The sequence below is a fragment of the Rhinoderma darwinii genome, chromosome 4 (genome assembly GCF_050947455.1).
Source record: "Rhinoderma darwinii isolate aRhiDar2 chromosome 4, aRhiDar2.hap1, whole genome shotgun sequence".
NCBI lineage: Eukaryota > Metazoa > Chordata > Amphibia > Anura > Rhinodermatidae > Rhinoderma > Rhinoderma darwinii.
This window is the reverse complement of record NC_134690.1, coordinates 316,051,503-316,076,347: the sequence shown is the minus strand read 5'-3', so window position 1 is coordinate 316,076,347 and position 24,845 is coordinate 316,051,503. Positions and strand designations below refer to the sequence as shown.

General features: G+C 44.2%; 1 protein-coding gene across 1 annotated transcript in view; it reads right to left on the bottom strand.

The window, feature by feature from the left end:
* MAL (mal, T cell differentiation protein (MAL blood group)) overlaps positions 1 to 24,845 on the bottom strand; it is a 60,704-nt gene that overhangs the window by 9,855 nt on the left and 26,004 nt on the right. The window contains exon 3 of the mRNA XM_075864415.1: positions 15,680 to 15,802. Coding sequence (XP_075720530.1) covers positions 15,680 to 15,802 — 123 coding nt within the window. The remainder of the gene's footprint in view (positions 1 to 15,679; positions 15,803 to 24,845) is intronic.

The window sequence follows — 24,845 nt, the reverse complement described above, 5'->3', positions numbered from 1 at the left end:
CACATGGTAGGCTTAGATACATGGCCCATGCGTGATCCTGTCTGCTGGGCCCTGTATCTAAGCCTACCACACTGTAGGTTTAGATACAGGGCCCCAGCACACAGTAATCTTATACTGTATAAGATTACTGTCTGCTGGACCCTGTATCTAAGCCTACCTTGTGGTAGGCTTAGATACAGGGTCCCACAGACAGTATCACACATGGGCCCTGTATCTAAGCCTTAGGGTATGTGCACACACACTAATTACGTCCGTAATTGACGAACGTATTTCGGCCGCAAGTCCCGGACCGAACACAGTGCAGGGAGCCGGGCTCCTAGCATTATAGTTATGTACGATGCTAGGAGTCCCTGCCTCGCTGCAGGACAACTGTCCCATACTGTAAACATGTTTTCAGTACGGGACAGTAGTTCCACGGAGAGGCAGGGACTCCTAGCATCGTACATAAGTACGACGCTAGGAGCCCGGCTCCCTGCACTGTGTTCGGTCCGTCACTTACGGACGTAATTAGTGTGTGTGCACATACCCTAACACATGTGTTACTAATCATTTTTTGTGTGTTTTCTTGCAGGTTCGGTCGTTGGACTACTGCGGATTCCAGGACTACTTCGATGACAGCTTTTTTTTTATTAATAAAATGGTTAATGAGGGCTGTGTGGGTTTTTTTTTTTATTTCAATAAAATATTTTTTCTATGTCTTTGTGTTTTTTTTTAAACTATATTACTACCGCCTTAGTAATGGCCGCCGGCTGATTGACAGCATCCATTACTAAGGCGGGACTTAGTGTTAGCTGCTGCAGAGGCCAACACTAACCCCCTTTATTACCCCGGTACCCACCGCCACCAGGGGTGCTGGGAAGAGCCGGGTACGATCCAGTACCTGACCATCTGTAGTGATGGTCGGCCACTGGGGTGGCCGCAGGCTGGTATTATCAGGAGGGGAAAGGCCAAAAACAGTGGCCCTTCCCACCCTGGTAATGCTAGGCTGCTGCTGCTTTATTGGATCTGGCTGGTTATGAAAATGGGGGGGACCCCACGTCATTTAAAAAATAAATAAATAAAAAATAATTGGAAAGAACGATGTGGGGTCCCCCCCAATTTTCATAACCAGCCAGATACAACACAGCAGCGGCAGGCAGCATTACAAGGGTGGGAAGGGCCACTGTTTTTGGCCTTCCCCAGCCTAATACTACCAGCCTGCGGCCACCCCGGTGCCTGCCCGTCACTACAGATAGTCGGGTACTGGTTTGTACCCGGCTCTTCCCAGTACCCCTGGTGGCGGTGGGTACCGGGGTAATAATGGGGGTTAGTGTAGCCTCTGCACCGGCTAACATTAAGCCCCGCCTTAGTAATGGAGGTTGTCAATCAGCCAGCGGCCATTATTAAGGCGGTGATAATAAAGTTTAAAAAGATACAAGCACATAGAAAAAATATTTTATTGAAATAAAAAAACACAACCCTCATTAACCATTTTATTGAGAATAAAAAAACGCCGTCATTGAAGTCCTCGTATCCGAAGTCCAACAACCGAACCTGTAAAAAAAACACAAACACACAAAAATAATCAGTAACACATAAAGAAGCAAAATTATTATTCTTACCTATCCTGGGTCCAATCCAATCATGTTTGATACGGTCTGCTGAGCTGTGTATCTAATCCAATCATGTATGATACTGTCTGCTGGGCCCTATATCTAATCCGATCATGTGTGATACTGTCTGCTGAGCCACTGTATCTAATCCTATCATGTGTGATACTGTGCTGAGCCACTGTATCTAATCCTATCATGTGTGATACTGTCTGCTGAGCCACTGTATCTAATCCTATCATGTGTGGTACTGTCTGCTGAGCCACTGTATCTAATCCTATCATGTGTGATACTGTCTGCTGAGCCACTGTATCTAATCCTATCATGTGTGATACTATCTGCTGGGCCACTGTATCTAATCCTATCATGTGTGATACTGTGCTGAGCTGTGTATCTAATCCTATCATGTGTGATACTGCCTTCTGAGCCACTGTATCTAATCCTATCATGTGTGATACGGTCTGCTGGGCCACTGTATCTAATCCTATCATGTGTGATACTGCCTTCTGAGCCACTGTATCTAATCCTATCCATAGTTTATAGGGTCGTAGTGCTATAGATATGCTATGCTGTCTCATATACACACTTTTTTTTGGGCGGACACCTATGTATTGGGGCTATTTCCCCTGACATTTTAAGCCCTGAGGGTATGTTCACACGGCAGCGTCCGTTACGGCTGAAATTACTGTGCTGTTTTCAGGAGAAAACAGCACCGTAATTTCAGCCGTAATGGCATGTGCAGGCGTCTTTTGCTGCGTCCATTACGGAAGTAATTGAAGCTGGTTTTCCATGGAGTCAATGGAAAACGGCTCCATTTACGTCTGAAGAAGTGACAGGCACTTTTTTACGCGCCGCCTTTTGACAGCGGCGCGTAAAAAAAAATGACCGTCGGCACAGAACATCGTAAGACCCATTCAAATGAATGGGCAGATGTTTGCCGACGCTTTTGAGCCGCATTTTCGGACGTAATTCAATGCTAAAACGCCCGAATTACGTCCGTAAATAGTGTGTGTGAACCCAGCCTTAGTGACGCCCCGGCTGCTAGTGCTGCATTGTTGGGTCACTTAGGAGACCCAGCGATGCAGCTGAAAGCGGACCGTCGGCCATGAGAAGTTTGCGGGGGGGGGGGGGCCCAGTAAGAATTTTTGCATCGGGGCCCATGAGCCTCTAGCTACGCCCCTGCCCCTGAGGTACCAGTACAGTTGAAACCCCCGAGAAGTGACCCCATTTTAAAAACGACACCCCTTAAGACATTCATCTAGTGGTGTAGTGAGCATTTTGACCCCACAGTTATTGTGTAAAAGGTAATGCGCAGCAGATGGTGCAAAGTGAGATTTGCAATTTCCTATACATATATGCCATTTCAGTGTCCGATATATTGTGCCCAGCATGTGCCACTGGAGACATACACCCCATAAATTGTAATGTGGGTTCTCCCGGGTACGGCAATACCCTACATGTGGCTGTTATTAACTGCCTGGGCACACGACAGGGCTCAGAAGGGAAGGACCACCATTTAGCCTACTGGAGCTTTTCTGGTGCTAAGTCATGTAGGCAGAACCCCTGAGGTACCAGTACAGTTGAAACCCCCGAGAAGTGAACCCATTTTAAAAACTACACCCCTTAAGACATTCATCTAGAGGTGTAGTGAGCATTTTGACCCCACAGTTATTGTGTAAAAGGTAATGCGCAGTAGATGGTGCAAAGTGAGATTTGCAATTTCCTATACATATATGCCATTTCAGTGTCCGATATATTGTGCCCAGCATGTGCCACCGGAGACATACACCCCATAAATTGTAATGTGGGTTCTCCCGGGTACGGCAATACCCTACATGTGGCTGTTATTTGCTGCTTGGGCACATGGCAGGGCTCAAAAGGGAAAGATGAGGGGGATAAGCTGTGCGGAGTGCATCAGGGTAAATTAAAAATCAATACATTTTAAAACAATCTTTCATACAGAGCCCTGGTTTTTCGGGACACGTGTCGCATTGGTATGTTGTGTCCTTCTTTATCCCCCTCTTATAGCACACTTTGCACCTCTTTTGACTTTTTCCCTTCTTGCCAGTTTGGGGAACTTCTCCTGGAAAGTGTTGCCCTGGTACGATGCGTGTGGCCTCGCTTCCAGAAGTACTGGGTGCCCCTCCTTCCTGGTCGCCAAAAATTAGGTTCTTTATAACCACCTCTTGAAATTCCAGGAAAGTTCCCCTCTGGCCTGCACATCGACGTAGCACGTACGCATTGTACAATGCCATCTGTATGATGTGCACGGCCAGCTTCTTATACCACACCCTCGATTTCCGCATAGCGCTGTAGGGCTTCAGGACTTGATCTGACAAGTCCACCCCTCCCATGTACCTATTGTAGTCCAGGATGCAATCTGGTTTGGGGGTCTCTGTACTGGTACCTCGTACAGGTACATGGGTACTGGTGTGGCCGTGTATTGTTGTCAATACAAGGACATCTCTCTTGTCCTTGTACTTGACACACAATATGTTGCTGCTAGAATGTGCCCTGCTCTCACCCCTTCTGAGTGTTTGCCCAAGCAGTGTTTTAGGGAGGCCTCTAAGATTTTTTCTAGCAGTGCCGCATGCCGCAGTCCTTCTGGAAGCGAGGCACTTGAAGAGTGGGACGCTGGTATAAAAATTATCCAGGTAGAGGTGGTAACCCTGGTCCAGCAGTGGGTGCACCAAATCCCACACAATTTTTGCGTTAATTCCCAGTAAGGGGGGGCATTCTGGGGGCTGAATACTGCTGTCCTTCCCTTCATATATCCTGAATTTATATGTATACCCTGATGCACTCTCGCACAGCTTATACAACTTCACGCCATACCTTGCCCTCTTACTTGGCAGGTACTGGCGGAATTGAAGCCTCCCTTTAAAATGTACCAGGGACTCATCAATGGAAATACACTTCTCGGGGGTGTATGCTTGGGCAAACCGGGCACTGATATGGTCTAATAAGGGTCTCAGTTTATATAAACGGTCAAAACTGGGGTCATCTCGGGGTGGGCACTGCTCATTATCGGCATAATGTAGGAAGCGAAGTATTGCCTCATAACGCATCCTGGACATGGCCATACGGTACATCGGGGTGTGGTATAGGATGTCCGTGCTCCAGTAGGTCCTAATGGATGGCTTTTTTAGAAGCCCCATGTTCAAGAGCAGTCCCCAGAACTTGCCCAACTCTGCTGCGTCTACAGGAGTCCACCTCTGGGATTGGGCATAAAATGAGTTGGGGTTCTTGGTGATATACTGTTGGGCATATAAATTAGTCTGGGTGACCATTAGCTCTATAAAGTTATCAGTGAAGAAGAACTTGAAAAAGTCCATCTCACTGAACCCTGCCGTGTTAAATTTGATCCCTGGGCTGCCCGTGTACTCAGGGATTTGGGGTTCATAATGGTCTGGTGTGGGCGTCCAAATGGGGTCACTTCGCTCAGGGGTATCACTTGTTGTGGGGTCACTTCTCTCAGGGATTTCTACTATGGTGGTGGTCCTGGGGCGTCTCCTAGGGGGTCCCTCCTCTTCATCGCTGGATGAGGAGGTAGACAAATAAAATAGTGTATCGCCATCCGACGAGTCTGTGTCGGAGGCCAGAAATGCATACGCCTCTTCAGCAGTAAATGTCCGTTGAGACATGCTTGTTGTGCTAAGACAAAATTTATATACTGCAAAAAAATAAATCCCTAACTGGGAGCAATAGGATAGCACAACTAGCACAAATGTGTGTTTTGTTTTTAGAGAGCAAGTGGACTTCCCTGACACTAAAGCTAACTAGGGCGAGGGTTCCTAACACTAAACCTAACTAAATTTTATGTGGACTTCCCTAACGCTAAACCTAACTACGGCGACGATTCCCTGACACTAAACCTATCTAGATTATTTCAAGCTTCCCTGACACTAAACCTAACTACGGTGACGGGTGCCTGACACTAAACCTATCTAATTATTCCGAGCTTCCCTGACGCTAAACCTAACTACGGTGATGGATCCCTAACGCTAAGCCTATCTACGGTGACCGATTCCTGACGCTAAATTCCCTGACACTATACCTAACTACGCTTTTTGACGGTTCCCTGACACTAACTAACCCTAATACTAAACTAACCAGTTAAATTTTCAAAATTGGCTAAACTAACTATTTTTTTTTGTTTCTTTTTTTTCTTTTTATATTTTTTTTTTTGTTTTATGTTTTATATAGAAAAAAATGAAAAAAAAAAATCCCCAGGGACCAAGAAATGTGGTCCTGAAGACTGAAAAGTGGTCAGTGATAGGAGATCACTGACCAAAAAACGTGGGTAGAACTCAAAGAGGAAGGGAACAGGAGTGGGTAGTGGATGGGGTGGTGGGAAGCAAAAAAAACGTTGTTTTAGAAACTTTTTTTCACTTTTTTTCACTTCTTTTCTCTCTGCTCACAACCGATCTCAACGCCTCGCTAACTCCAACAGGGCGTTCAGGGCGGTTGCAGCAGGATGTGAGGTCAGAGAGAGGAAGTGACGAGAATGATCGCTGCTATTGGCTAGTTACTCACTGACTAGCCAATAGCGGCGATCGGCGAGGCGGGACCATAGTAAATGGTCCCGGCCCATTATGCTGTGATAGCCTGCTGTCAGAAACAGCAGCTATCACAGCTCATGAACGCGCCGAGCGCGCGCACCGCTGTGCTCAATGAGACCAATCGCCGATATTGGCTAGTTACTCACTGACTAGCCAATAGCGGCGATCGGCGAGGCGGGACCATAGTAAATGGTCCCGGCACATTATGCTGTGATAGCATGCTGTCAGAAACAGCAGCTTTCACAGCTCAGGAACGCCGGGCTCGAGCACTGCTGTGCTGAATGAGACCGATCGCTGCTATTGGCTAGTTACTCACTGACTAGCCAATAGCGGCGATCGGCGAGGCGGGACCATAGTAAATGGTCCCGGCCCATTATGCCGTGATAGCCTGCTGTCAGAAACAGCAGCTATCACAGCGCATGAACGCGCCGGGCGCGCGCACCGCTGTTCTAACTGCAAGACGTACTATTACGGCATGGAGCGCGAACGATAGAGCTGCCATGACGTAATAGTACGTCAAGGAGCGGGAAGGGGTTAACCTTACTTTCAGTGAAGGAAACTCTTAATGCTTCAGCATATCAAGACATTTTGGACAATTGTGTGCTCCCAATTTTGTGGGAATAGTTTAAGGAAGGCCATTTTTTCTTCCAGAATGACTGTGCCCCAGTGCAGGTCCATAAAGTCATGGTTGGGTGAGTTTGGTGAGGAAGAATTTGACTGGCTCGCACAGAGCCATGACCTCAACCCCATAGAACACTTTTGGGATGAACTAGAATGTAGATTGTGAGCCAGGCCCTCTCCTCCAACATCAGTGTCTGGCTTCACAAATGTTCTTCTGGATGAATGGGCAAAAATTCTCACAGACACACTCCAAAATCTTGTAGAAAGACTTTCCGGAAGGGTGAAAGCTATTTTAGCTGGAAAGGGGGGACCAACTCCTTATTAATGCCTATGGCAGAGGCGTAGCTGGGTTCCCCAGCACCCGGGGCAAATATTCAGATAGGCGCCCCCCCCCCCAACTTCTTTCCCAACATCTTCCCAACATTCTTCCCCCTCAACATGTTTGCTTTCTCTACCAATCAATGAGGTGTATTTTTTTTTCACCATTTTTTTATGTAACATGAGCATAAACCCATTTCTACATTTTACAAGCTATATATTAAAAGAGGCCACATACAGCCCCCTTGTAGATAGCGCCACACACAGCCCCTTGTAGATAGTGCCACACACAGCCCCCATGTAGATAGTGCCACACACAGCCCCCTTGTAGATAGTGCCACACACAGCCCCTTGTAGATAGCACCACACACAGCCCCCATGTAGATAGTGCCACACACAGCCCCCTTGTAGATAGCACCACACACAGCCTCTTGTAGATAGCGCCACACACAGACCCTCTCTTGTATAACGCCACACAGCCCCCTGTAGATATCTCCACACACATCCCCTGTAGATAGCTCCACACACAGCCCCCGTGTAGATAGCGCCCCACACAGCCCCCTGTAGATAGCGCCACAAACTTCTTTCCCGACATCTCTTTCCCCCTCTACATGTTTGCTTTCTCTACCAATCAATGAGGTGTCATTTGAGGCCACACACAGCCCCTTGTAGATAGTGCCACACACAGCCCCCTTGTAGATAGCGGCACACACAGCTACCTTGTAGATAGTGCCACACACTGCCCCTTGATGATCGTGCCACACGCAGACCCCTTGTAGATAGTGCCACACACAGCCCTCTTGTAGATAGCGCCACATACAGCCCCTCTATTGTATATAACACCACACAGCCGCCTGTAGATAGCGCCACACACAGCCCCCCTTGTAGATATTGCCACACAACCCCCCTCCCCCCTTGTACTTAGTGCCACACAACCTCCCTCCCCCTTGTACTTAGTGCCCCACAACCCCCCTTGTACTTAGTACAACACAACCCCTCTCCCCCCTTGTACTTAGTACCACACAACCCCTCTCCCCCCTTCTACTTAGTGCCACACAACCCCCCCTTGTACTTAGTGCCACTGAACCCCCGTCCCAGGGGCAGATTATAATAAGGGCAATCTTGGCAAGTGCCCGGGCCCCGAGTCTGGAAGGGGCCCAGTTCGCCCCAGTTCTCCCGTACTGGCTGTTAAAATTACCTCCGGTTCAGAGAACCGGAGTGAAGCGGTACATCTCACCCAATTGTATCCGCATCCTTAGGATGCGGATACAATTGCTTACATGAGCGCTGGCGAGAAAGGGAACTATCCGTTCCCTCCCTCCCATTCGGTGCTTTACTAATTACACAGTCGGCGCGATGATGTAATCATGCCGACTGCGCCGTTATGATGGATGACGCCGTCTCGTCTCTGACCACTCCTGCGGCGCTGGAGGAAGATGCGGGGGGCGTTATCTACAGTGGGCATTGTTACTGGCCTATCTACAGGGGACATTATCTACAGTGGGCATTGTAACTGGCGCTATCTACAGGGGACATTATCTACAGTGGGCACTGTAACTGGCGCTATCTACAAGGGACATTATCTACAGGGGGCATTGTGACTGGCGCTATCTACAAGGGGCATTGTAACTGGCACTATCTACAGGTGACATTATCTACAGAGGGCATTGTAACTGGCACTATCTATAGGGGACATTATCTACAGAGGGCATTGTAACTGGCACTATCTACAGGGGACATTGTGACTGGCCCCATCTACAAGGGGCATTATCTACAGAGGGCATTGTAACTGGCCCTATCTACAGAGGAAATTATCTACAGAGGGCATTGTAACTGGCACTATCTACAGGGGGCATTGTGACTGGTGCTATGTACAGGGGGCATTGTTAGTGTGTGTTTTTTTACTTTACAGTGTTAATTCCTGGGCACAGTGTATGATACTATTATATTCAGGAGTGCAGTCTATAGTACTATTATATTCAGGAGCGCAGTGTATTGTACTATTATATTCAGGAGCACAGTGTATAGTACTATTATATTCAGGGCCGCAGTGTATAATACTATTATTTTCAGGAGTGCAGTGTATAGTACTATTATATTCAGGGCCACAGTGTATAGTACTATTATGTTTAGGGCACAGTGTAAAGTACTATTATATTCAGGGGCACAGTGTATGGTACTATTACATTCAGGAGCGCAGTGTATAATACTATTATATTCAGGAGCGCAGTGTATAATACAATTATATTCAGGAGCGCAGTGTATAATACTATTATATTCAGGAGCGCAGTGTAGAATACTATTATATTCAGGAGTACAGTGTATAGTACTATTATATTCAGGGGCGCAGTGTATAGTACTATTATATTCAGGAGCACAGTGTATAGTACTATTATATTCAGGAGCACAGTGTATAGTACTATTATATTCAGGGGCACAGTGTATAATACTATTATATTCAGGAGCACAGTGTATAGTACTATTATATTCAGGAGTACAGCGTATAGTGCTATTACATTCAGAAGCACAGTGTACAGTACTATTATATTCAGGGCACAGTGTATAGTACAATTATTTTCATTTTATGATACTATTATATTTAGAAGCATAGAGTATAGCATCATGAGAATTTTATCTTCGTTTACAGGTGCGGAAATATTGGAAAAGTGAGGAGCTGAAGACATCTGAGCTGTGAACTGCAGAAATGGGCCGTGCCCGGGAGAAGTCATCATAGAGGCCTGGACCGGATGGAGAAGAAAAGAGAAAAAGAACGAAAAAGAATCTGAGACGTCACCTGTGAGTCACTCAATGTAAATGTTTATTCTCCCTGTGACTGATCAGTACTGTATTCACCCATGCGACGTTTCAGTCATGCTTGAAAAAAGTCCAGTTGGACTGAAACGTCGCATGGGTGAATAAATAGCTCTTGCTCTTTTTGGAAGTGCTGCCTCTGTCCATTTTTTGTCTGCTTGATATCCAGGACCGTGGACCAGGTCTATTTGAGGCGTGCACCCACCTGCAGTCCAGTGCTGTGGAATCTTTTCGTTTTGTGATCAGTACTGTAGTCACTGTATGATCTACAGCGAGATGACGGATGGTAGCATTCTTTTTTGTTAAACAGCAACTCCCAGCATATCCTAACCATTGTTCAGGCTATACTGGGAGCTGTCATTTTATGTCATACAAATTTATACAGCAGGGATTAAACTCAATTTGCAAATTATCTCTGTACTGAACTGTATTTGTTCTGGTGCTGTATATATATGTATATATATACTGAGTTTGGTTCTAGAGTTATATATATATGTGCTGAGCTTAGTTGTGGGGCTGTATATTTGTACTGAGCTTGGTTCTGGTGTTGTATATATGTACGGAGCTTGGTTCTGGTGTTGTATATATGTACTTAGCTTTGTTCTGGTGTTGCATATATGTACTGAGCTTGGTTATGGGCCTGTATATTTGTACTAAGCTTGGTTCTGGGTCTGTATATTTGTACTGAGCTTGATTTTGGGTCTGTATATATTTTTGCCTTCTCTTAAGGTAAAAGTATATGTTAAATCTCCTTTTACCTTAAGAGGTAAATATATACAGTAAAAACGAAACCCCAAAAAACCATGGAGGAATCTCAGTTTTTTCCAATTCACCCATTATATGGTACTTTACATGGTGCGAATAAAAACTACAACTCCTCCGCAAAAAAATAATCCTTCACACACCACTCCATTGACGTAAAAATAAAAAAGTTATAAAGCTCCTGACCACTTTAGTATTCTTCTTTTTCTCTTCTATATGGCTCATTCTGCTTTTACAGCTAATTTAAAACCATGCCAGATCTGTATTTGCCTAAACAGAAATCTGCAAATATATACGGTACAGCGTTGTCAAGGTTCTGTCTTCGGAGTTCGCGGAAGGGGGGGCCCAGAATTGAAAAAGTGCCCGGGCCCATGGTGCCCTTAATCCGCCCCTGAGATTACCCCTTCAACAACAAGGTAAAATGAAGACCCTGGCTGCCAGTCTATATAGGGAAGTCCTGGGGAGAGTTGTAGCTAGTTTTCTTTCAAGCAGGGCACATGCCCTGTCACCGCCCCTCCCAGCTACACCCCTGAGCCTGGTGACTTTGTCATTAAGGTTCCCTTACAATGATTCTGTTATTATTGCAGAAGTGCTAGTAAAAGGAAAGTTACCTTTGAAAATATCTTGTGACTAGGTGTTGCACAAGGTATTCTTTGTACATTAACATATCGCGTTTTATCGTATATTTGTAATCTACATAATTGTTCTAAGGCACAAAAACAGGTTCAGGATGTAGGAAGTGACAATAAATCCAGCTGATTAGGTTGATTATCATTATTTGTTATTTAATGTAATAAAATATTTTTTCTCCATATGTTTAAGAAACAAGCAATAGCTGTAAATTTTTGAATGGAAATATATACACTAAATACACATACATTATATTGGTATTGCTGAGAATGTTGAACAAGTTTTTATTATTATTCCGTTAAATCAAAATAGAAACAAGGTTGTTACATCCTCTCATAATATCAAGAAACAAATGTGGTTGTCACCACTGGATGTGAATTGGCTGTTGCTGTGGTAAAAAATGTTTGAATCTTATGTACCCCTGAGATTCAAAATAGCTGCTTTAATAACCCAGAAAATACAGAAAAGAGCAGCACCAGCAAGTAAAGAAAATTGCCTTTTGAAAGATTTGTATGTGCAAGCCTCCAGACCATGACCAATAGTCCAAGTAATTTAGGATTTCAAAGAATAGGCAGCACTCCAGTGCTTTTGAAATCCTGCTTTAATAACCCAGAGATTTAACATAAAAAAAAGTTAAAACAGTATTTTCGGTAGATTTACCCTTTTATCAAAAAAAAACCATACAGGACAATATTCCTCAATGCCAAATCCGCCATTAATCCTAAAAACTAGAGCTAGTGGTGGAAATGCCCCTGAATTGTTCCAAACAGTAGTTCACACAGCCAGGGGCGTAGCTAAAGGCTCATGGGCCCGGGTGCAAGAATTCAGCTTGGGCCCCCCTACCCCTCCCCAGCACCACCATCATCATCAGACCCCTGCGCGCTCCTATGCCCAGACGCCTTGCCCAACAGCCCCCATAGTATAATGCCCCCACACAGTTAATGCTCCCATAGCTGCCCCCACACAGTATAATGCCCCATAACGTATACTGCCCCTCAAAATAGCCTCATACCGTATAATGCTCCCCATATCAGCCCCCCCATACAGTATAATGCCCCTATATGTGTATAATTACTTACCTATCCCCGTTCCTTCGCCTCCTCCGGTGTGTACTATCGGTGACTCAGCGCAGGCAGGCTCGATGATGTCGCTACATCCCGCCTGCCTGCGTCGAGCCGCTCACGGCACAGGGAATGCTGGATCAAGGAGATGTCAGCTCCTTGCTCCAGCATTGATTGGAACCGGGACCTCGGCGAGTGACTCACGAACCCCCAGGGGGACGCGACCCACAGTGTAGGGATGTCACGATACCAAAATTTGGACTTCGATACCGATACTTCGTTTACTTTGCCAACAGTAATAAAAATAAAAAAAAAGTTCTTCCATTTTCTGATGTGAGGCACGAGGTGTGATGATGAATTTTGAATGTGCCTCACATTAATAGTAATTAACCCCATCATGTTTCTCAGTCATAATGAGTTAATATGTAAGGTACATGATGGGGTTAATTACTATTAATGTGAGGCACATGGAGGTTAAATTCATCATCACACCTCGGGCCCCACAATTAGGCCCCATGCACACGACCGTAAATAACCTCCATTCACTTTCATTGAGCGCGGACACATTTCCATAGCACTACGGATGAGTGTCCGAGCCGTAGAAATGTTCTGAAAATGATGGAACATGTCCGTCCTTTTGCATTTTGCGGGCCGTTCTCCCATACTTTGTATGGGAGCACGGCCCGAAAATGCGGGTGGCAGTCGGCGGCCGGCCGTGCCCGCAATCGCGGGCCGTGATTGCGGGCACGGTCGTGTGAATGGAGCCTAAGTGATAGAAAGCAATTTTTATTTTATTTTTTTACAGAGTACACATCATAAATGATGCAAAAAAATAGTTGTGCAGGTTATTACGGCCGTGCCAATACCGATTATGTGTATGTTTTATGTATTGAGACTTATTTTAATGTTTATTATAAAAAAGGTGTATGTGTATTTTTTTTATTTAACATTACTTTGTTTTGACTTTATTTTTAAACTTCAATGTACTGGCCTATAGCTATATACCAGTACATTAGCCTGTGTATGTATAGTACACAGGCAGTTGTTAGGACATACCTCAGTATGCCCTAACAACAGGAAATATGGTAGGACAGCCCTGGGGTCCTTCAATAGACCCTGGGCTGTCTGCCCATATATGGTATGTCCCTTAATCGCGTCACAGGAATTCCTTGTGACGCGATCCAGGGGCATCCCCCTTCTCATTTTCCCCTGAATGCTGCAGTCAGCTTTGATCGCATCATTCAGGAGAATAGCGGCGGAGATGAGCGGTTTCTCTGATCTCCGCCGTTATAGAGCAGGGCTGCGGCTGTGTAATACAGCCATTGCCCCGCTCCTGATATAAGTGCGCGCACGGTCAGCATGAGGAGATGCGGCTGGCGCTGCACTAATGAGCTGCGGTTCAGGCACTGAAGACAGAACATAGGGGTGTTTTGTAGCGTGCCCACCATGTTCTGTCTTCAGTGCCGACGCTCATTAGTGCAGCGCCGGCCGCATCACATCATCCTGACGGCGCGCACATGTCAGGACTCAGGAGCGGGACAGTGACTGTATTACACAGCCGCAGCCCCGCTCTCATACACTCATGTGTACTATACTGTATTGTGCAGTTTGCGGTGGAGGAGGCGGGGCTGTGATTTAACGCCCCCCCCCCCTCTCCATCGTAAACAACACAATACATTACAAGGCATCACAACACATTACATTACAATACATAACGTTACAACACAATACATTACATCACACTGCAGCTTACCTGGAGTCCTCCGCACCGACTCTTCTGCTCTGTCTGGAAGCCGTGTCACGTGACAACACGGTCACATGGTACACTAAGTGTACCATGTGACCGTAACCAGGAAGTGCCGGCTTCACGGCACAGAAGATTTAGTTAAAAAACATGCTGTATGGCAACGGGGGCCCGTGGGCCCCCCAGGCTTAGGGGCCCGGTCGCAACTGCGACCGCTGCGACCCCTATAGCTACGCCACTGCACACAGCAGAATGTCCCTAATCCAGGACCTCATCTCCTATGTGTTTTAGACATTGCAGCAGTCCCCACGGGAAACACGATCGCAGGGTAGCAAGAGCAGGGGCGGATTATAAATGTTAAAATTACAGCCAGTTCAGAGAACCGAAGTGAAGCGGGACCTCTCACCCAATTGTATTTGTGTCCTTAGGATGTAGATACTATTGCTTAATTTAGCGCTGGCGAAACAGGGAACTATCCGTTCCCTTCCTCCCATTCGGCGCTTTACTAATAACACAGTCGGCACGATGATGTCATCACCAAGATTGCACTGTTACGCTGGATGACGCCGTCTGGTCTCTGACCACTCCTGCGTCGCTGGAGGAAGGCGTTGGAACGGGGACAGGTGAGAATGTTTTGTTTTTTTCTGGGCAGCTTTGGGGGCAATAGCTAAAGGGGACATTATCTACAGAGATGATACCCATGATCCGACCCTGTTGTTAACTGTATATGCAAGACCTCTATTTTAAGGAAATGTGTCATCGGAAAATGACCTATTGTTTAGATCAAGTTTTTATATTAAACTCATTTTTTTAGGTGATTTTTTTTTTACATTTTTTATGTCATTATCTATATTAAAAAATAATCACTTCTCAGAGGTCACTTCTCAGCAGTCATCTCATTATGATCATAGGCAGGATTACAATGAAAGGTAACACCTCTGTATAGATAACATGGGATCTACTATTGAAAATAGGTGATGGACAAAGCTCCCCTCCTCCCCCTCCCTGCATTACGACCTCTGCACAGGTCACAGAGCATGCCTAGAAAGCTCTCCTATAGAAATCAATGAACATCTCCTGTACCAAGTTTTCTATGGTCCAGGAGGCTTCTGTAAAGCATATCCATAAGGCCTTATTCAGATGAATGTGGGGAAACTCGGGCTTGAAAAATTTCAGCTTTTCATGTCCGAGGTGCCCCCGTGCGGGTCCCGTTTTCATCGATCACCATAGATTTGTGTCTATGGAGGGATCCGTGAAAACGAAACAAAAGTGGACATGTTCTATTGTTCAACGGACCCTTCACACAGTCTGTTGAAAGAACGACCGTGTGAATGGCCCCATTGAAATACATACGTCCGTGTGACAGCCGTTCATCTGAATAAGGCCTAAATTATGTTAAAAGCAGCTCAGGCAAGATGGCTGCTCCACTATTAATGTACAGAAAATAGAATTAAATAAATCTACAATCAAAAAATAAAAAACAGATTAGAAAAAAATATTATGTTTCACTCTTTGGTATTTATTAGGAAACAAAATATAAGTAATCCATTCCCTTTAACAATACAAAAAAGTCATAGTTACCACTGCAGCAACGTTTTCTTGATAAATCTTTAAAGGGGAATTTTCTACAAACACTGTTGTGAAGGCCTGTAACACTGATGCACTGAGGTACAATAGAGACGCAGCATAGTGATAAAAGGCATCCTGTAAGGAAAAGAATGACAGATTGTACAATGAAAACTCATATTGGATATTATTAGTTTACAATTCCTTTTATAAAGGGTCATGTAGCTTTGATTATTAAAGGAAAATTCCATTGCTAATATTAATTTGCAAATTCTTTATACTTCAAAATGAATGCTAATTGAGACAGGCAGGGATAACTATACAGAATCTGCACCTTCTTGTGTAGATCCAGTGTGGTCACTTCTGCATACCATCAAAACTTTGAATTGCAAAAAAGCTCTGCCAAGGAACACTTTGAAAGCCGCATAGAAACATCTTGTTTTGCAAATTTGGTTGGAATGATTCTTGTCTGGTAGCGTGTAGCACAGCCAGGACTTCTTTCTGGGATTAAGACGACTACGTTCCCAGAGTTGGAGTGGGGCTTTTAGTTTTTTTTGTTTTATTTCATCTGTGGTGTGGGAACGAGCAGAGGGCAAACACATTTTCTTTACATTTACACCATTGCCCTATCTTTCTTCAGGCAATAATGATGTGTTGAACTAGTGGACACTTAGAGAACCCAATCTACAGCCCCCTTAAAGAGGCTCTGTCACCAGATTTTGCAACCCCTATCTGCTATTGCAGCAGATCGGCGCTGCAATGTAGATTACAGTAACGTTTTTATTTTTAAAAAACGAGCATTTTTGGCCAAGTTATGACCATTTTCGTATTTATGCAAATGAGGCTTGCAAAAGTACAACTGGGTGTGTTGAAAAGTAAAAGTACAACTGGGCGTGTATTATGTGCGTACATCGGGGCGTGTTTACTACTTTTACTAGCTGGGCGTTCTGATGAGAAGTATCATCCACTTCTCTTCAGAACGCCCAGCTTCTGGCAGTGCAGATCTGTGACGTCACTCACAGTTCCTGCATCGTGTCGGCACCAGAGGCTACAGTTGATTCTGCAGCAGCATCAGCATTTGCAGGTAAGTAGCTACATCGATTTACCTGCAAACGCCGATGCTGCTGCAGAATCATCTGTAGCCTCTGGTGCCGATGTGTCCTCGCTCGTCTGACACGATGCAGGACCTGTGAGTGACGACACAGCGTGATCTCTGGAGAACACGGCTGTGTCTGCACTGCCAGAAGCTGGGCGTTGTGAAGAGAAGTGGATGATACTTCTATACACAACGCCCAGCTAGTAAAAGTAGTAAACACGCCCCGATGTACGCACATAATACACGCCCAGTTGTACTTTTACTTTTCAACACGCCCAGTTGTACTTTTGCAAGCCTCATTTGCATAAATACGAAAATGGTCATAACTTGGCCAAAAATGCTCGTTTTTAAAAAATAAAAACGTTACTGTGAGGCTTTATTCAGACGAACGTAAAATACGCGCGTGCAACGCGCGTGATTTTCACGTGCGTTGCCCGTAGCTATATTTGTCAATGGGGCCGTGCAGACTTGGCAGCGGTTTTTGCGCAGCGTTGCTCCGTTGCCAAAAACTCACGACATGTCAGTTGATTCAGCGTTTTCAACGCATCACGCACCCATTGAAGTCAATGGGTGCGTGAAAACCACGCATGTCGCACGGAAGCACTTCCGTGCGAACTGCGTGTTTGCGCAACAGCTGTCAAAAGGATGAATGTAAACAGAAAAGCACCACGTGCTTTTCTGTTTCCGAACATCCAAACGGAGTGTCTTTGCGATTAGCGAACCCCGACAACCGAAGCTAACTTCACCGGGTTCGGCCAAACTCGTTTTGGCCGAACCCGGCAAAAAAAATTCCGGTCCCCGACGTCGGGAGACATTCACTGTGCATGGTGCTGAAAGAGTTAAACTGTTTCAGCAACATGGACAGTGACTTGCGATCCAAAAATACATGAACCTGTAAAAAAAAACGAAGTTCTAACTTACCGATTACTCCTGTCTCCTTCCTGCAGTCCGACCTCCCGAGATGACACTTCAGTTCAAGTGACAGCTCCAGCCAATCACAGGCCAAGCACAGGCTGCAGCCAATCACAGGCTGCAGCGGTCACTTGGACTGCCGCGTCATCCAGGGAGGTGGGGCCCGATGTCAAGAGAGGCGCGTCACCAAGGCCGGGAAGTTCTCGGTAAGTAGGAACTTTATCTTTTTTTTTACAGGTTTTTCGCTGTTGTGTTCGACATTCACTGTCGAGGGTGCTGAAAGATTTAGCTCTTTCAGCACCTTGGACAGTGACGGGCGTCGACAAGCCTCATCTCTATGATGCCGGCTGCGCGAAAATCACGCAGCCGCGCATCAGACACGGATGACACACGCAGCTGTCAAATGGTTTTTGCGCGCGCAAAACGCAGCGTTGTTTGCGCGCGCAAAAACGCAACGCTCGTGTGAATCCAGCCTGATCTACATTGCAGCGCCGATCTGCTGCAATAGCAGATAGGGGTTGCAAAATCTGATGACAGAGCCTCTTTAAAGGGAGTTTGAGAGTTCTTTAAGCTGTTTCTGCCATGCAACTGATATAGTGCCAATCAACACCGCCAGGATAACTTGTTGGAGGTATTTCATATATGTGTATCTGACATGTCCGTTTCAGTAAATACTTGTATTCCCCGTAAAATAACTGTTAAATAAATTGTGCCGTTCCTCTGTTATTCCTACTGAAAATGTATGAATAAATTGACAACTAGGTGTTACTGTTCCCCCTGCCCCTGTTATATTGTACAATCATTGCTGACCGTATCAGACTGTAAGGAAACACCCTATTGAAAAGACTAATGGTAATGCCCAGTTATTAACTTATTCATACATATCCAGGAGATATAACAGAGGTATAGCACAATGCAGCATTCTAAGAAAAGGTTCTTCAGCATTGCTATTTCATAGGACATATGAATATTAGGTGACATAGCTGACAGGAATAAAAGTTCGTACTCATACCGACAATTTGGTCTCAAAGAGTAGACGTTTAGAGATATATTACAAAGTATGAGCACTTAAAGGGGTTTTCCAGTCCCATAAAATTTATGGCCTATACTCAGGATAGGCGATCCATATGTGATCGCTCTGGGTTTGACTCCCGGCACCCCCTCCAATCAGCTGTTTTGAAGATGCTGCAGCGCTCGTAAGACCGCTTCTTCCCCTTTTTTCCACTGCTCGTACTGTAAATTTTCGATACCCTTGTAGCGGCGGTTCACAGTATTAGGGTATGTGCACACACAAACACGTCTGAAAATATGGAGCTGTTTTCAAGGGAAAATAGCTCCTGATTTTCAGATGTTTTTGAGCAACTCGCGTTTTTCGCTATTTTTTTACGGCCGTTTTTGGAGATGTTTTTCTATAGAGTCAATGAAAAACTTCTCCAAAAAAGTCCCAAGAAGTGACGTGCACTTCTTTTTCACGAGCGTCTTTTTACATGCCGTTTTTAGAAAACGAGGCGTAAAAAAACACGTCGGAACAGAACGCCTTATTTCCCATTGAAATCAATGGGCAGATATTTGTAGGCGTTCTGCTTCCGATTTTTCAGTCGTTTTTAGGCACAAAATACAGCTTAAAATAGCCCGTGTGAACATACCCTCACAGTCTTCTCCCATTGAAGTGGATGGAAGAAAGCTGTAATAATGTGAACTGTCGCTACAAGTTTGTCGGCGATCCACAGTGTGAGAAGTAGAAATAAAGGAAAAGCCATTGGCACAAGTACATTGACAAATCTATCCCAATGAGAGACAAAAAAAACAAAAAACTTGACTGCTGGTGGACACCAGTGACATGAAACAATAGCTCTGTAGAGTCTACAAAAATGCATTTTGACTCCTTTTTACACTATTTTAGGGTAAGTCAGGGAACAATATTGCAGAGATCACCAGCTTTGTTTGAGGACCCCACCAAAAAAACTCCTCAGATCTCAGCTTTTAAAAGCCCTATAAATGTTATGTAGGGAATAGTTTTTACACATTATTCGGGTTTTGAGTGGGGTATGGCTTTAATAGTTTCTTCCTGTAGATGCATTTTATACACATGAATGCTATGTACTGATGTCATTCAACATTTGCTGCAGATACTGTCTATTGTATGTATCCAGCTGAAAGGAACGGCTGAACAAACCTGTCAGGCAACATTTTTATTTACTTATTCTATGTACTTGTGTCTTTTTTTTTAAATACTCATTTTTATTAGGTTATAAAATACAAATAATGATAGAGATCAGGAGGGGTAGACAAGTCCCCCAGAAAAAGAAAATAAGGGAATATACAATATATCTTGTAAAATCATTACAAAAACTAATACAATTCTAACCCCCAGGTAACCCCTACTATCTCCCTTCCCTATCTATCCTTTACCCCCACCTATGTTGCCACCTGCAAAGTATTAGTGTCTTCTTTATAAGTGCCAATTGTTCAGAACTAAACTGGTTAGTGAAACATTCAGAGCCAAACTAACATAATCTGCAGTTTTTCAGTGTTTTACATAAGAAACTCCTTTTCTCACCCTTTATTTTCACATGTGTCTTCTACTAGTGTTTCACATTAAAAAACACGCCCTGATTTTAAAATGTAAGATGAAGAAAAGCTGATCTATACTTAGGCCAATGTGGTGTCAGATGATGAAATATCTAAATCTGCCTAAAGAATGATATACGTGAAGCAAACCTACAGCTAAAAATGAAAAGTTCCTATGTGCTCTTGAATGTCTATTCTTTCACTTGTAAACTCAGCTTTTTGTGCTACAAATTTTACATTTCTGACAAAGGAAGCTACTTCCTGTCAACCATATTAGATCTCATGGGGCTAATATCTTGGTCGCCTGGTGTAAAATCTGTTGCTGTCTGAATCTATTTTCCTCTCTCCCTCCTCTCAGCTCACTATGGCAACCAATCCCCATGTGACAATCCCCTCAGTCGTTGTTGGGTGCAGTCATTAACGATTCTTGGGGTGCATATCTGTCATTTGGCAACAATGAGAGCCCAGGCTAGACCACAAATCAAGGCAGAAGTCAATGCAAAGTTATTTGCATGATGGGAAATTTTGTGTATTTACATTGCCTCATAACCACTTTTTCTCAGATGATAGTAAACGTTAAAGAGACTCTGTCACCACATTATAAGTGCCCTATCTCCTACATAAGGAGATTGGCGCTATAATGTAGGTGACAGTAATGCTTTTTATTTAGAAAAACGATCTATTATTAACCACTTTATTAGCGATTTTTAGCTTTATGCTAATGAGTTGCTTAATGCCCAACTGGGCGTGTTTTTACTTTCGACCAAGTGGGCGTTGTATAGAGGAGTGTATGACACTGATCAATCAGTGACCAGTCAGCGTCATACACTCCTCTCCATTCATTTACACAGCAGCATCGCGTTCTTACTAGAACACGATGTGCAGCCACATACACAGACATTAAGGTTAATCAAGTGTCCTGATAATGAATATACATAACCTCCAGCCTGCACGTCTTGTGTATTCAGAATCCTGACACTTCTGAATCTTTTCTGTGAGATTCCAGCAAGCCACGCGTAATCTTGCGAGATTACGAGGTAAGCAAGATTTTGTTTCCCTTGCTGGAAATCTCACAGAAAAGATTCAGAAGTGTCAGGATTCTGAATACACATGACGTCCTGGCTGGAGGTCATGTATATTCATTATCATTCAGGACACTTGATTAACGTTAATGTCTGTGTATGTGGCTGCACATCGCGTTCTAGTAAGAACGTGATGCTGCTGTGTAAATGAATGGAGAGGAGTGCATGACGCTGATTGGTCAGCGTTATACACTCCTCTGTACAACCCACTTGGTCGAAAGTAAAAACACGCCCACTTGGGCATTAAGAAACTCATTAGCATAAACCAAATCGCTAATAAAGTGGTAAAAACAGATCGTTATAGCGCCGATCTCCTTATGTAGGAGATAGGGCACTTATAATGTGGTGACAGAGCCTCTTTAAAGGCTATGTAAAACTTTGACATTTCTATTTTAAAAAAAATGCCCTTCAATCAGTGTAATTGCTGCAACATTATAAATAGTTTTTATTAAAAATAATTTTTACTTTTTGACATACAGCTGCTCTGTATTCTCTATACATAGCAGCTGTATCATGTGCTATGACCTGACCTGACAGCCTCAGTGACAGCGGCTCTGCGTGACTTTGACACACAAGATCCACCTGTAATCTATCACATCTAAGTTATGAACATTTCACGTCACCAATCAGTCCCGCGAACCCGACGGGAGCAGAATTTAGAGCTAGATACAGCTGCTCTGTATAGAGATTATAGAGGAGATGTATCTCAAAAAGTAAAAACAATTTTTAATAAAAAATATTTATAAAGTTGCACCAATCACACTGACCTTTTTTATTAAAAAAACAAAAATGCATTTCAAAGGTTTACATAGCCTTTAAGGTCATAGCATTTTCCACTAATGAAAATTATGGAAACCTTAAGGCCGAATGCACTCGTTGCATATTACGTACAGTTTTGCCGAGCGTATTCACGTGCGGCAAAATCGCAGCATAATATAGTACCGGCAAAGTCTATGAGATTCCAGTTAATATCATGTCCACGCTGCAGTATTTTTCGGGATGTAAATTGACCCGTGGTGCATATTTTCTAAACCACAGTCAATTTATCTCACGATTCTACTTGCGAAATCTATCCTTGCAGTTCTAAAGAAATATGCAGCTAAACCCGCAGCATGAAAACGCAGCTATATACGCACCAAAACATAAATGCCGCACCGAAAAACGCACCTGCAGGTGCGAATTTTTTCCTGCAAATTTCTTTGTTTCCTGCAGTTTTACTGCATATTTTCAACAGCAGAATATGCAACATGTGCATGAAGCCTAAGGGCATGACCACACATGGCGGAATTCCTCCGCAACTGTCCGCATCAATGCCGCACCTAATCCGGGTTGCGGATTACGGCTGCGGATCTGCACAAAATGTGCAGAAAATTGATGCGGACTAGCTGCTGCGGACTGCGGGAAAAGTGCTTCCCTTCTCCCTATCAGTGCAGGATAGAGAGAAGGGACAGCACTTTCCCTAGTGAAAGTAAAAGAAATTCATACTTACCGCCCGTTGTCTTTATGACGCGTCCCTCCTTCGGCATCCAGCCCGACCTCCCTGGATGACGCGCCAGTCCATGTGACCGCTGCAGCCTGTGCTTGGCCTGTGATTGGCTGCAGCCGTCACTTACACTGAAACGTCATCCTGGGAGGCCGGACTGGAGACAGAAACAGGGAGTTCTCGGTAAGTACGAACTTCATTTTTTTTTACAGATACATGTATATTGGGATCGGTAGTCACTGTCCCGGGTGCAGAAACAGTTACTGCCGATCGCTTAACTCTTTCAGCACCCTGGACAGTGACTATTTACTGACGTCTCCTAGCAACGCTCCCGTCATTACGGGAGCCCCATTGACTTCCTCAGTCTGGCTGTAGACCTAGAAATACATAGGTCCAGCCAGAATGAAGAAATGTCAAGTAAAAAAAGCAAGACGCATCCGCAGCACACATGACATGTGCATGACAGCTGCGGACTTCATTGCGGAACTTTGAATCTCCATTGAAGTCAATGGAGAAATTCCGCCATGAGTCCGCCACTGCTCCGCAACAGACAGAGCATGCTGCGGACACCAAATTCCGCTCCGCAGCCTATGCTCCGCAGCGGAATTGTACGCATCGTGTAAACGAACACTGCTAAATTAAAGTGAAAGTCAATGTAGAAACGGCTCCGCTGCGGATTAACGCTGCGGAGTGTCCGCAGCGGAATTTAAGTGCAATTCCGCCATGTGTGAACCCGCCCTAAGTGTTCCTACAAAACAATAATTGTTGATGATCATAAACCCATTCAGATTAACCCGTTAGTGACCGCCAATACGCCTTTTAACGGCGGCCACTAACGGGCTTTATTCTGATGCATATGCCTTTTTACGGCACTGCATCAGGATAAAGTAAACAGAGCAGGGAGCGTCAAATATCCCTCCTCTCAGCTGCTAGAGGCAGCTGAGGGCTGGGGGCGTCCCTGCTCTGCCGGGTGAGATCGATATTCGTATCGATCTCACCCGTTTAACCCTTCAGATGCGGTGCGCAATAGCGTGCACCGCATCTGAGTGGTTTTGGAGAGAGCGAGGGAGCTCCCTCTCTCTCCCACCGACACCCGGCGATACGATACGAGTATTGCAGTGTATTACAATAGCGATCGGAGAATCGCATATTAAAGTCCCCTAACGGGACTAGTAAAAACATAAAAAAAAAGTTTAATAAAGTTAATTTAAAAAGAAATGAAAAACCCAGCTTTTCCCCTTACAAAATGCTTTACTATTAAAAAAACAAAATAAAGTAAAAAAGTTACACATATTTGGTATCGCCACGTCCGTAACGACCCCGACTATAAATGTATTACATTATTTAACCCGCACGGTGAACGCCGTAAAAAAATTAATAAAAAACTATGGAAAAATTGCTGTTTTCTGTGAATCCTGACTTAAAAAAATTGTGATAAAAAGTGATCAAAAAGTCGCATCTACTCAAAAATGGTATCAATAAAAACTACAAGTCTTCCCGCAAAAAAAAAGCCCCATACAACCGCATTGGCGAAAAAATAAAAATGTTACGGCTCTTCAAATATGGAGACACAAAAACAAATAATTTTGAAAAAAAAGCGTTTTTACTGTGTAAAAGTAGTACAACATACAAAAACTATACAAATTTGGTATCGTTGCAATCGTAACAACCCGCTGAATAAAGTTATTGTGTTATTTATATCACACGGTAAACGCCGTTGATTTAAGACGCGAAAAAGAGTGGTGAAATTTCAGGTTTTTTTCTATTCCCCCCCAAAAAAAAGTTAATAAAAGTTAATCAATAAATAATATGTCCCCCAAAATGGTGCTATTAAAAAGTACAACTTGTCCCGCAAAAAACAAGACCTTATACAGCTATGTCGACGCAAAAATATAAAGGTTATAGCTCTTGGAATGCGACGATGGAAAAACGTAAAAAATGGCTTGGTCATTAAGGTCTAAAATAGGCTGGTCATTAAGGAGTTAATAATGATAGTAGTAATCATTGTTGCTGGCACATTCTTATCTATCCTTGAAT